At 42.2% G+C, this 13019-nt stretch overlaps 1 protein-coding gene across 1 annotated transcript in view; it reads left to right on the top strand.

Annotated features, from left to right (window-relative positions):
• Positions 1 to 211: 211 nt before the first annotated feature.
• LOC109439619 (uncharacterized) overlaps positions 212 to 13019 on the top strand; it is a 94474-nt gene continuing 81666 nt past the window's right edge. Inside the window, 4 exon segments of the mRNA XM_074315856.1 lie at positions 212 to 459; positions 2079 to 2301; positions 5888 to 6014; positions 6437 to 6532. Coding sequence (XP_074171957.1) covers positions 2287 to 2301; positions 5888 to 6014; positions 6437 to 6532 — 238 coding nt within the window. The 5' untranslated portion in view covers positions 212 to 459; positions 2079 to 2286.

Here is a 13019-nt window from a genome sequence, read left to right as displayed (position 1 = left end):
TGGGGAAAAAAAAAAGTCCTAGAAGTACACACTGTTCCCCAATAAAGTCCTGTTCCCCTTCCCCAATAAAATCTTTAAAAAATATATATATGTAATGTGGGTGGGAAAGATCTTACACAAAATACCAGAAAAAGCCCCGCCCCACCCCTAGTCTGGCCCCACCCCTTCCCCTGGGTCCAGTCCCTCCGTCCCACAGGCCCCACCCACTCCTGGATTACCCCCCCTGCCCATTGCCTTCCCGCCCTGCGGAGGCCACACCTGCGGCTGATGTTTTCACCGAGTCATCGCAGAGTTTCTTGTAGACCCGGAAGCGACTAAGGCAGAGAGAAGATTTGGTTGGCAATCGTGACTCTCAATTTTTGTGGTTTAAACCTGGGCGTCTCAGTCCACGGTCCCGCACACGGACGCCTGGCGGTCACTACGGACGTTGAAGTCCCCGCACCAGCGCCCCCCACAGCGGTGAGTCCCGCGTCCTGCGGAGACGTCCCGATACCAGAGCTTTTCGCTGCCGGGTGGAGGGTCCGCGGGGGTTTCCGGGTAATCAGAGGCCGTCCTCCCTCTGGTCTCTCCGCCTTCGGGCCCTTAGACCCCGCCGGCCGCGTTGTTTTCCTGCTTAAAACCCTCCACCGGGCAGCCCCCACGCGCGGCGTGAAGTCCTGGGAGATGGACTCGGGAGATGGGAGTCCGGCCGTTGGCGCCCCTCCCCCAGCCCCGCCACGCGGCCCCTGGAGCCCCGCCTCCCCCCGGGGCTGGGGTTCTGCAGACCCTCCGCCGCCTGCAACCCCCCTCGCCCCAGTTTAATAAGAGGCCCCGAATCCCAGGTAGAGCACACTGTTCAGGGGGATGGGATTTGGGAGGGAACACCGCGGGGTGTCACCAGGTCACCCCCTCACCCGGGGAGGGGCTTTGTGTGAGCGGGGACTGAAGGGACGGCCAGGAAAGCGGCAGAACGAGGGTGTGAGGGGGTCACGAGAAGGAGACAGATGAGAGAGGAACAGACAGGTGAGAGGGCAGAACGGTCAGTGCGGGTCGGTAAAGAGGAGGCAAAACAGGATGTGGGAGGGACTTGTAAAGCGACGGTAAGACAGAACGAGTGACTCGGAGAAGTAGCCAGAGGAGAAAGAAAATGGAGAAATACGGAGGGAAGGGGGAGCTCCAGAGAGATGAAGGGGAACCTAAAGGGAGAGGGGCCCCTGGTTAGCAGAAGTGGGGGCAACAAAGGACAAGGCACTTTAGAGGAGAGAGGGGTTAGGAGAAGAGTTAGGGGAGCCTAGAGTAGGAACAGAATGGGGGTGGTGGTGGTGACAGAAGAGCGACAAACAGCACTGAGAACTAAGCTGGCGATGTCAGTGAGTCCCCACACAGGGGTGTAACAGGACAGACAGTGTCAGCGGGGAAGATGAGAGGAACAGGGACAGGAGAAAGAGGCAGAAATACATGGAGATGGGGAGCAATCAGAAAGATTAGAAGGAGCAACTGAGTGTAAAACAGGTTTCAAGAGTCTCAAGGAACAGGGACAGGGAAGGGAATAGAGAGAAGGAGAGAAATCAGGAGAGGAGAGAGGAGGCAGGAGAGGACAGCAGTGGAGAGATCCAGGTCGAGAGGGACACAGACCATAGACAGGAATACCTACTAGCAGAGGAAGAAGGGGAGCCCCCAGCTGGTTGAGTGGTGCGCAGGTGGGATGTGGGTGATCAAGTCGTGATACATGACATGTGGCATTAAAATCGATTCAGTTTTACACGCGCTGCATTTTCAGTCACACAGATGCAAATAAGAATTACAAAACTCCAGTGTTTAAGGCTTGTGAATTTAATAATTCACTTCATCACTGGGTGGCTTCCATATGCAATCCTTATGCAGCCAGAGAAGGGAAAACTGTGTCAGTCGGTCATGGGTCCCTTCTCATTTCCTGGGATGGCATGAGGGACGTGACCTGGGTAGCGGGATAATGGGTTGAGTTTGTGGGGACAGGAGTGCACACTGTTCTCATGGCTGTGGGAATTTGTAGACGTCTGTGTGAGGGGAGGGCACCGGAAGACAGGAAAGAAAAAACTCACAGTTCTGTCTTCACTTAGGAGCTCCTTGTCCCTGACTGTGTCCTGGACATAGGACAGGAGAGGGCGGCATTTTCAGCATTTCAAGGTCCTTCTGCCTGTGAGTGTGGCGGAAGTACATAAATGAGCCTGCACCACGCCCTGGAAGGCACATTCTCAAGATGCAGATGTGATTCCTCCCCAGAAAGTCTCTTGAGGAAACAACCCAGAGCAGGAGGACGAGGACGAAATGGCTGCTTCTCAGGTAAGCGTTCCGTCCTGGGTCACAGGCTGTGTCCACTTTTCCTCCTAAAATATGTGGGTTTGGAACCTGTCACCTTTAATTCTCTACTTCTGATGTTCTTGCCTAGCAAGGTTCTTTTCAACTACTTACTTTTGCCTTTTCTTCTCAGGAGAGTCAAGGTCAGCTCGGTAGAAACACTCTGCCCTTTTCCCAGAGCCTTCTCTGCCTTCTGTCCATTAGGCTCCCTGAGGACATGAGGAATTCCCACTGTGAGTTACTGACCGTCAAGTACTGAAATCATCTCCTTTGTGACAAATCCACCTAATAAGGTGGTTGTGTCCAAGGTCCCTGTTAGGTGGGGTCAGATGCTCGGTGTCCCGATGAAGGGAGATGTAGGTGTATGTCCTGTGACTACAGCGTCAGGGCTGTAGAACAGGGGTAAGAATGTGCACGACGACCCAGGATGCCTCAGTGCTCAGAATAGCCCGGAAAGTTCTGGAAAAAAGAAAGAAGAGTAATTGGAAGAGACTTGTTCACTAGATTGGTAAGAAAGACTATTTAAATGTACTAGTAAAGTTGCAGAACACTGGAGCTTTATGTACATTGAAATTTGCATTAAACTAATGTTTTTATGATCAGATTCACATTATGATTTCCTTATTTGTTCATTTGTGCCAGTAACATCACAGCAGTGATGGTGTGTCCTTCCGTGTGCCTTGGTCAGCTGATACCCACTTGTTCCACCTGATTTTCACTTGGTTGAGGTCCTGTCTTCCTATAAAGTTAGCTTTTTTCTTTTTTTTCTTTATCATTAATAAGTGTCTGGTGGGCTTTATAGAGAGATGTGTGAAAACCATCACATTCATCTGGAAACTCCCTTTTTTCTTAGTTTCTCTGCTTTGGAAATTGCAGGCCCTCAGCTTTCTTTACTAGAGATAATTGGCTTTTGCAGTGGAGGCTTTCATCAGTCAGGCCTTGTTCCTATAAATTTTCATTGTATTCCAGACTCATGTCACAGACATTCTCTTTCATCACTTTGTGATTTCAGGAAATTTTACAAGAATTGTATTATTAAAGTTTTGAAGTGTGGTAAATTTGTAATGTATAACTCAGCACAAATTGTAAAGCTGAAATTCAGGGAATCAATATCATTAGACTTAGCTAGTTTGCAGTTTGACTCACCTCAATTCTCACTGTCGAGCTGTCTGTAATTAGACTTCGTTTATTCGCAGTTTGATCCATCCTGATATTCATCTGTTTGCTCTTTGTTTCTCCCCTCGCTGATTAACTGAAGAACTCTGTGTGTTCCCTTTCTCAAGGCCACCCACACCTCGTTCATTAACAACATCCTAACCTGGAAAAACAATTTCTTAATCCTTAGGTACCCGGAGTCTGGAATCCAATTTACAACTCCCTTGTAACTTTTACTGGTGACGCATTAAAGTCCCAGGCCACTATGGCTGAGTCCAGAGATAATGAGATAACATCGTCTTCAGACAGCCTAGACCCCAGGAAGGATGTCAGCCCTCACACCTGCCTGACCGACTCCCCCTCTCCTGTACAAGAGAAAGCTAACCTGCAGTTAGTGCCGCTGCCCATCAGGCCGCCCTGGCAAATGAGTCTGCCAGGATTTCTCTCCTCCTAACTTGAATAAAACCTTTTCTTGAAGTCCCCACTTTGTAGAGTCCTTTGTGAATGCTTTCACCTTCTGTGAACAACTATGGGTTAATTCCACAGCCGTGACACAAATGATGCGCAATTTTTTTCAAAGAAACTGCAGCTCTAACTTATTATATGTTATTGTGTTTTCCTTTCTATTGTGTTTATAAAATACAGAGAATCATCCATGAAGACATTTATGACATTTACACAATTGAAAATAATTGTGATTTAAGTAACGTGAAAATTTTCTTGTGTCATTTGTCATGTGCACATGGTTCCCATATACCTATCTGTCTGTGCGCATAAAATGACACTGTTTGAACTGTTCTTTCTTCTTACTTGCTTAAGTTGGTTCTCTTAGGAGTTACAAAAACTGCTATGAAACTGCTATGAATGTTCATGAGAGTCGTCTATGCATATCAGTGTGGACCTTTTTGATGAATTATACACAGTTTGGAGTAAAATCCAAGCTCTACCATTCTACCAAATGCTTCATAATATTCTCATACAAGAGGAAGATTAAGATTTTTCTTAGATTATTTATCTTTTTTATGAGTTAATATATAAAAAAACAATGTTCTCTTTCATACGGTAAGTTTTCAAAAAGGATCGTGTTGCTATGCTTCTAGAAGAAGTGTAAATTCCATAAAACTGTCAGTTCAAAGTCATGTATGAGTTTTTCTTTGTTTCCATCCTCTGTGCTATTCAACAGTGTGACACATGGACCAGAGATATTGGTGTCACAGGTTAAAACTGAGTTTGTTAAATGTGGAAAATCAGGCCCCACCCCAGGACTCTTCAGTCAGAATCGGCATTTTTATAACAGTCCAGTTCCTTGTTGTCCACGTGAAAATTTGAGAAGTACTTTGCATTTTAACTCAACTATGACATTTCCAGCTGGGAAATGTATACAGTGTATCCTGTATGAGACAAATATAACACTTACAAATCCATATGCCTGTTTTGATGCCTGAATTTAAATCTTTCTTTCAGAAGAAAAGATAGATTTTTGTCTACAGTGGTTTGTGGATTTGTCTACAGTGGTTTGTGGATCATACGTCATCCTCCTGTCTCAGAGTTAGCAAATAACACTCGAGAATATTGTTGCGACCTGCACAACACAAGCCATGGGAAGGCGAGGGAGGCGGCGAGGGTTAAACTATAATAAAGAGACAGAGACTCATATACAGTTAAATCACAGAGGACCGAGGGACTCGCAGCCTCAAGAGACTGGAGCCCTGAATCGGGTCACTGACAGTATTTATTGATTACAAACAATGAGCATCACATGATTAGAGGCAGGGTCTGTGAAACTCTTACACCATTTCAAAAAAAAAGATTTCAATACCCAATTATTTGTCCCAAAGCAGCCGAAGCATGTTGTCCCCAAATGACTAAGGTGCGGTATGCACCACCCTGGGGGAGAGAGTCTCTCATGGTGAAACTGTCCCATGAGTTGAGCAGAAAGAGCTTGATCTTAACGCGCTAATGGGCCTCTCTCACAATAAGGTGAGAGGGAGAGGCAGAGGCAAGCAGCAGCTTCCCACAAGAACAAGAAGGAGGGGCAAGGCTCCCTCCTATTATTTCTTATTACAGCTCACTGGGGTCTCAACGGGGTCGCGTCTGGCTTGAGTTGTCCCTCCCGCGAGGAATCTTACTCGTCATTGACTGCAGACCCTTCTCTTGAAGACCAGATGGAGAGACTCAGGATACTATAAACTCAATCCCAGAGAGACACAGTCCCACAACTTCTTCTTTCCTTAGGGAAAGGTTGTGGGGGACAAACGGCTAGACTGCTGTGTGACCACATCTATTACTGTCAGTGACCTTACTAGTTAATTCCGGACACTCTCCTAGGTCAAAACCAGTTCTCTTAACTCTGTTTTCATTTTGAGTCACGTTATGACCTTGCCCATGGCAACGTGATAAATGTGTCTTGTTTCAGGGACGGTTGACATTCAGGGATGTGGCCATAGATTTCTCTCAGGAGGAGTGGGAATGTCTGCACCCAGCTGAGCAGAAACTGTACATGGACGTGATGCTGGAGAACTACAGGAACCTGTGCTCCCTGGGTGAGGGTGACTTCCTTCCAGAACTCCTACCCCACTGCAGGGTTGTGTTTCCTTCATCAGTACAGCGCCTCCTGGGAGCTTCTGCTTTGTGTGGTAGTATCAGATCCTGGCTCTGAGGAACAAACGGGGTTTGCTGGTGTAGAAAAGAAGCAAATTGGGCATTTGCTGGTGTAGAAAAGAAGCAAATTGGGGGTTTGCTGGTGTAGAAAAGGAGTCTTCATGACGCCCTTGAAGTGGAACTCAGGATCTGAAAAGTTTCTATGTTGTCCAGTAAAGGTGCTGTCAGAAAAGAGTGTTTGGGGGGAATCCTTTTCTAGAATATTCTAATTTTCTGCAATGTCCTTTCTTCTCAGCTGAGCACATACTGGATTGGAAATTGGAGAATCGCCGTCAAAATCCATGTTCCCTTTTTTATTAAACAGGTCTTACTGTCTCTAAGCCAAACCTGGTCACCTTTTTGGAGAGAATGAAGGAGGCCTGGGATGTGAAGCGAAAAAAGACAGTGTCCATCCACCCAGGTAGGTGGGAATGAAGGAGGCAGGTGACACAGATGAGAGGCCCAAAGGTCCCGGAGGAGCCAGACCTTAAGATGAGGTTTGGGAAGCTCCGCTTCAGTGGAAAGGATGTGAGAAGCCCAGGTTTTTTCTGTTGCTGTCACAGAGGACAGTCTTGTCCAATACGTCCCGTGCTCCTACATCCTCTAGGGACGGTCCTCCTGCTCAGTGATCTGGGTCCCATCGCAGTGAGGGCCCCTGGACTGTGGGGGCCACCCTGGTGTGGCTATTGTTCCATTGCCTCAGGGGCCGGGGAAAATCTGTGCTCTCTGCTGAGGAATTCTCCCTGAAGCCATTTTTTAAGTTCTGTTCTTTCCTGGTGTAAGGAGTTTGTGAAGGAAGTGGTGGAGGTCCTGGAATTAGGGTCAGAAATCTAGGGGCACTGGAGACACATGTCTCATGTTTTCTGCTGTATAATTTCTAATCCTAAGGAGGTTTCAAACATGACCCAGCAAAGGTTCAGACTCAGTAACTTCATCTCAGCACAAAGCATCTCCCTATAGTGAGAAACCCTCAATCTCAGTTTGACTTCGCAATATCCTTTTGCTTTCTATGAACTAACACTAGAAATTTTAAGTCTGTTCTCCCCAATTCCTCCATGTTAGAATAGTTTAATGTATCTGTTTACCTCACAGGATTCTTAAATGAATTCATGCCTTGGGGGAGCTTAGAACATTGTCCATCATAATAGGAAGGTCTCCATTGTTCCCTGATTTCTTAATGACTGTCATGTTATAATTCTGTCTTGTTCAGTCCAAAGCTTCCTGGGCCTGTGTCTTGTATGTTTTCACTTTCTGATTAGATCTTTGTCAGATTAGTGGTTTTAGTTTCAGAAGTGCTGATAACAAGGTGCTCAAATGAACTCCTTCAATAAGAAGTGAGTTGTAGAATTATTAGGTTCTCATATTTCGGAAAATATTTGCTTTCTCGATTTCCATTTACTTCAGGCAAAAAGTAATCATGAGGTTTGTCATCTCCCTTCCTCAGCATGTTTCTCAATAATGGTGTACTTTAATCTCAAATGTTGATTTTATAGGTCACTGATTCTGTGGTATTTTACAACTTTTTTGTTGTTCCTGTATTTAGAAATGAAGGGTTCTTTTATTGTCTATGTTTCGATTATAGCGTACATATTTTCTGTAAGAATAGTAGAAATATGTTAATCTAATAAATTTATCCAGTGTCATATCAATGCTTATTTATTAATTTTTCCTTTGATCTATTTATGAATGATTCTAATGCACTGTGTGTGATATGTTCCTGTCATGCATGCAACACATATTCCAATGATTCAGAATGCTTGCTGTTCATGGGGCCACACTCACAGTTGAAACTGAGTTCTATGGAAGGTTTCTCTTCAATAGTACATGTGTGTAGTGTTCACAGTTCTGGATACATCTTCTCTTATTCTCGTTTTGCAATTCCATAACAATCTGTTTTTTTTATGATAGTTTCCTCAAGTTTATTTACTTGCATTTTTGGTTGTTACTCATATATTATGAATGTCAATGTCAGTTTTTAGCTCAGTACACTTAAGACAATATGGGATTTGATTCATGTATGCTTTTTTGAAATCCAGGTAATTTTTGAAATGTTTTATAACCATATCTGTTTTAGATATTATTTTTCATTTTCAATTTTGGTAAAAATCTGTGACTAAAATTCTACCCTCCGTACAGTGTGGTCGTGTTAAGTACATTCACATTGTTGTGCAACTGATCTCTGGAAATTTCCATCTTGCAAAACTGACCGAATACCCATTAAACAACCACTTCCTCATTTCCCTTCACCCCAAGCTCCTGGCTGCTACCCTTGTTTTTGTTCTATGAGGAGGACTGCATTAGGTGACTCACAGAAGTGGACTCTTATAGTATCTGTGTCTTTCTGACTTTTGAACTTAACGTAAATGTCCTCAAAGTTTGTCTGTGTTGTATCAGGTGAGAGCATCTGTTTCTATTTCAAGGTAGAATAATATTCCGTTGTATGTATATGCTACATTTTCTTCGCCCGTTCATCTATTGATGGCCAATTGTGTTGCTTCCAGCTATTACAGGCTTTTGTGAACAACGCTACAGTGTGCATGTGTGTGCACATGGCTCTTGCAGAGCCTCCTTTGAAGTCTCTTGGAAATGTACCCAGAAGTGGGATGGCTGCTTCATAGCACGATTCTATTTTTAAGTTTTTCAGAGACCTTCATATTGTTTTTCATAATGTTTGCACCAATTGATATTTCATGCAACTGTGAATAAGGGTCCAATTTCTCCACATTTTTGCCATCACTTGATATTTTCTGTTTCTTTGATAGTGGTCAGCGTAATTCATGTGCGGTAATGTTGTGTTTATTTTAAATAGCGGATGCAAACATTTACATGCTCGTATAAGCATAACGAACTTCTGGAAAGACATGGAACTAAAATCAGATAGTTCAGAGAAGCAGAAGTCTGAGGATGACTTTTATGTTAAGTGCAGTTTTCGGTCACAGCAAAATTGAGTTGAAGTTACAGAGAATTCTCACGTGCCCCTCCCACATTCACAGCCTTCGTCTTATCCTCGTCACCCCCTCCTTCAGCAGTACGTTTGTTACATAGATGAAGCTACATTGACACGTCATTGTCACCTAGAGTTCATACTTCACCTTGGGGTTCACTGTGGGACTGTGCATTCTGAGAGTGTGTATACATTTATGATGACGTGTCATACAGAGTAGTGTCACGGCCCTGAATATTCTCTGTGCTCTGCCTGTTCATCTGTCCCTCCCCTAAACCCGAGCCACCAGTGATCTTTTTACTGTCTGCATCATTTTGCCTTTTCTAGAATGTCATAGCTGGAATCATACATTATATGGCCTTTGCAGATTAGCTTACTTCACTTAATATGTATCTAGGTTTCCTCCACATCCTTTCTTTTTATTTATTTATTTATTTATTTATTTATTTTTATTTATTTATTTTTATTTTATTAAATTTATTGGGGTGACAATTGTTAGTAAAATTACATAGATTTCAGGTGTACAATTCTGTATTACATCATCTATAAATCCCATTGTGTGTTCATCACCCAGAGTCAGTTCTCCTTCCATCACCATATATTCGATCCCCCTTACCCTCATCTCCCACCCCCCGCCCCCCGCCCCCCCTTACCCTCTGGCAACCACTAAACTATTGTCTGTGTCTATGAGTTTCTGTTTCTCTTTTGTTTGTCTTGTTCTTTTGTTGTTTTTGGTTTATATACCACATATCAGTGAAATCACATGGTTCTCTGCTTTTTCTGTCTGACTTGTTTCGCTCAGCATTACTCTCTCAAGATCCATCCATGTTGTCACAAATGCTCCTATATCATCTTTTCTTACTGCCAAATAATATTCCATTGTGTATATATACCACAACTTCTTTATCCGTTCATCTATCGAAGGACATTTTGGTTGTTTCCATGTCGTGGCCACCGTAAACAAAGCTGCAATGAACATTGGAGCACATGTGTCTTTATCTCTAAATGTTTTCAGATTTTTTGGGTAGATACCCAGGAGAGGGATTGCTGGGTCATATGGCAATTCTATTCGTAATTCTTTGAGGAACCTCCACACTGCCTTCCATAACGGCTGCACCAGTCTGCATTCCCAATCCTTTCATGGCTTGATAGCTTCTTTCTCTGTAGCACTGAATAATATTCCATTGTCGGTATGTACCACGTTCACTCCTCCATTCACCTCTTGGCAGATATCTTGGTTGCTTCCTTGTTTTGGAAATTATGAATAAAGCTGCTGTGAACACACACGTGTGGGCTATTGGGTCGATAAATGTTTTCAACTCTGTGGATAACTGCTGAGGAGCACAATTTCTTGACCTTATGGTGAGAGGATGTGTACCTTTGTACGAACCACCAAACTGTACCCCAGACCCTACAGCATTTTGTGTTCCCACTGGCATTGAGTGAGAGTTCCTGCTGCTCCACGTCCTCAACAGCACTTGGTGTTGTCAGTGTTCTGGGTTCTGGCCCCTCCTAATAGGTGTGTAGTGTTGTTTAATTTGCTGTGTGTTTAATTCTCATTGTTGTTTTCATGTGCATTTCCCTGGTGACATATGATGTGGAGCATCTCTTTATATATCATTTTGCCTGGTGTATCTTGTCTAGTGTGGTGTCTACTTAGGGTTTTGGCCCATTTTTTAATCAGGTTGGTAGTTATGTCATCGATCAGTTTGAAGTCTTCTTTGTGTGTTTTGCATAGTAGACCTTTACAGGTGTGTCTTTGCAAATATTCTTTCCAGTCTGCGGCTTCTCATTTTGTACTGTTGATGAGGATGACGTGTTCATTTTTGCTACTTAATATTTTGTTTCAAACATCGGAGTTCAGAACTTAACATTACAGATAGCAAAAACAAGAACTTATTTAACTTCCTTTGGTAAGAATCTAAAGTGTATGAAATTAAGTTCCCTTTATATTTAATAACATTTAAATTGGAATTTCAACTATGTGTTCTTTCCTGGAATAAACACATAATGAGTCAAATGTTGATGGAGAAGAGTTTACATATAAATTTTGTGACAATGTTATGTCAACTCTAATGAAATCTTTTAATTCCTAATTGTACAGCACCATCAAAGATGGCTTTTTTTCAGTCTTCTATTATTTTGGTGCTTTTTGCATTATAAAAATAATACATGTTTGTCAAAAAAATTGAAACAGTAGAAAGATATTAAAATTTTCGTTGTGGTCCAAAATGTGGTCAACTATTTTATTTATTTGTTTATTTCTATTATTACAGTGTAGTTGATATACAATATTATATTAGTTTCAGTTGTACAACATGGTGATTTTTTTATTTACATATCTTGCGAATTCATCACCACACTGAGTCAAGTACCCATCTGTTACCTGACAAGGGTATTATGATATTGTTGACTATATTCCCTATGCTACATTACATCCCGTGTTTTACTCATTTCATAACTAGATGTTTATACTTCTCAACCCTGTTCCCATTTTTCACCTTTCTTTATCGCCCTTTCTTCTCAGGCAACTATCAATAAACTGTCTGTATCTGAATTTATTTCATTTGTTTGCTTTTAATTTTTAGATTCTACATAGTAATGAAATCGTGTGCTGTCAGTGTTTCTGTGTCTAACTTATCTCACATAGAGTAGTACCCTATAGGTTATTCCATGATGTTTCTTCTGGTAGTGTTTTATTTGTTGTTGGTTTTTTTTGGTGAATAACATTCCATTTCATTTATTTATCACATCTTTATCCGTTGATCTATCGATGGACACATAGATTCTTAACTGATCTTGTCTATTGTAAATAATGTTGCAGTGGATGTAGGGGTACATATAGCTTTTCGAATTAATGTTTTGGTGCTGCTTGGATAAATGCTCGGAAGTGGAATTGCTAGGTCATATGGTAGTTGTCTTTATAATGTTTTGATGAACCACCATACTGTTTTGCTGCACCAATTTTTACATAAATATAATTGCTATAGCTTCTTGGTGAATTCACCTTTTTATTGCTATATAATGCTCTTTGTGTTGTAACAGTTTTTGACACTTAATGTGTATTTCTGTAATACAGGTATGGCTACCTGTGCTTTTTATCAGTAACTGTTTATATGGAATACCTTTTCCCATCCTTTTAGTTATGTCCTATGTCCTCATAACTCAGACAAGTCTCCTATATGTAGAATGTATCGGATTTTATTTTTTAATTCATTCAGCCAACTTATGTCTGTTGATTAGGGGAGTTTTATCTGTTTTTATTTAAACTAATTAATGAGAGGGAGGGACTATAAATATTTTACAATTTTTTTCTTCACTTTTTGTAGCTCTTTTGTCCCACATTTTCCTTCTCAACTGTGTTCTATTTTATTTGTTTGACTTTTTTTGGCAGTGACATGCTTGTGATTTTTTTCGCAGTTTCTTTTTGTGTGTCTAATATAGCTATTATATTATGGTTACTGTGGGGTAACTTAAAATATTTTAAAGTTATGAGAGTGTATTTTGAATTCTCAGTCAGGTAATTAATAGCTCTGTCAGTTTAGGACCAATGTGTGCAGATGGAGTTTGTTCCTGTGATTGGACCATATTTTTTCTGTTCCATTGTATGCCTTGTGATCTTTTGTTGAGCTTTGGGAACAGAAACATCCACCATCCCAGGTTTTGTGGACTTGCTTTGTACAGGAGAACACAAACAGGAGGAAGATTTGCTGGAAATTGTAAGGTCTGTCAAACCGGTTCTGGGGATGTGTATTTTCTGTGGTTTTTGTGCATAATTTCCCACTTCAAAATGTTTTCTGTTTCTTCTTTAGAGGCAGTGGTATCTTCCTATCCTTGATGTTTGTCTTCAGTACTGCAGTCTTTGTGGTGTTTGAACAATTACTCACCATTTTTCTTAGTGGCCACCACAATGCATTCACATTGCACTGCCATTCCCTTAGCACTTGGTGTGATGCAGAAGATA

This window comes from Rhinolophus sinicus, linkage group LG11 (genome assembly GCF_036562045.2).
Source record: "Rhinolophus sinicus isolate RSC01 linkage group LG11, ASM3656204v1, whole genome shotgun sequence".
NCBI classification, from domain to species: domain Eukaryota; kingdom Metazoa; phylum Chordata; class Mammalia; order Chiroptera; family Rhinolophidae; genus Rhinolophus; species Rhinolophus sinicus.
Note: the sequence above shows the minus strand (reverse complement) of the source record. Positions and strands in the feature narration are given on the sequence as shown.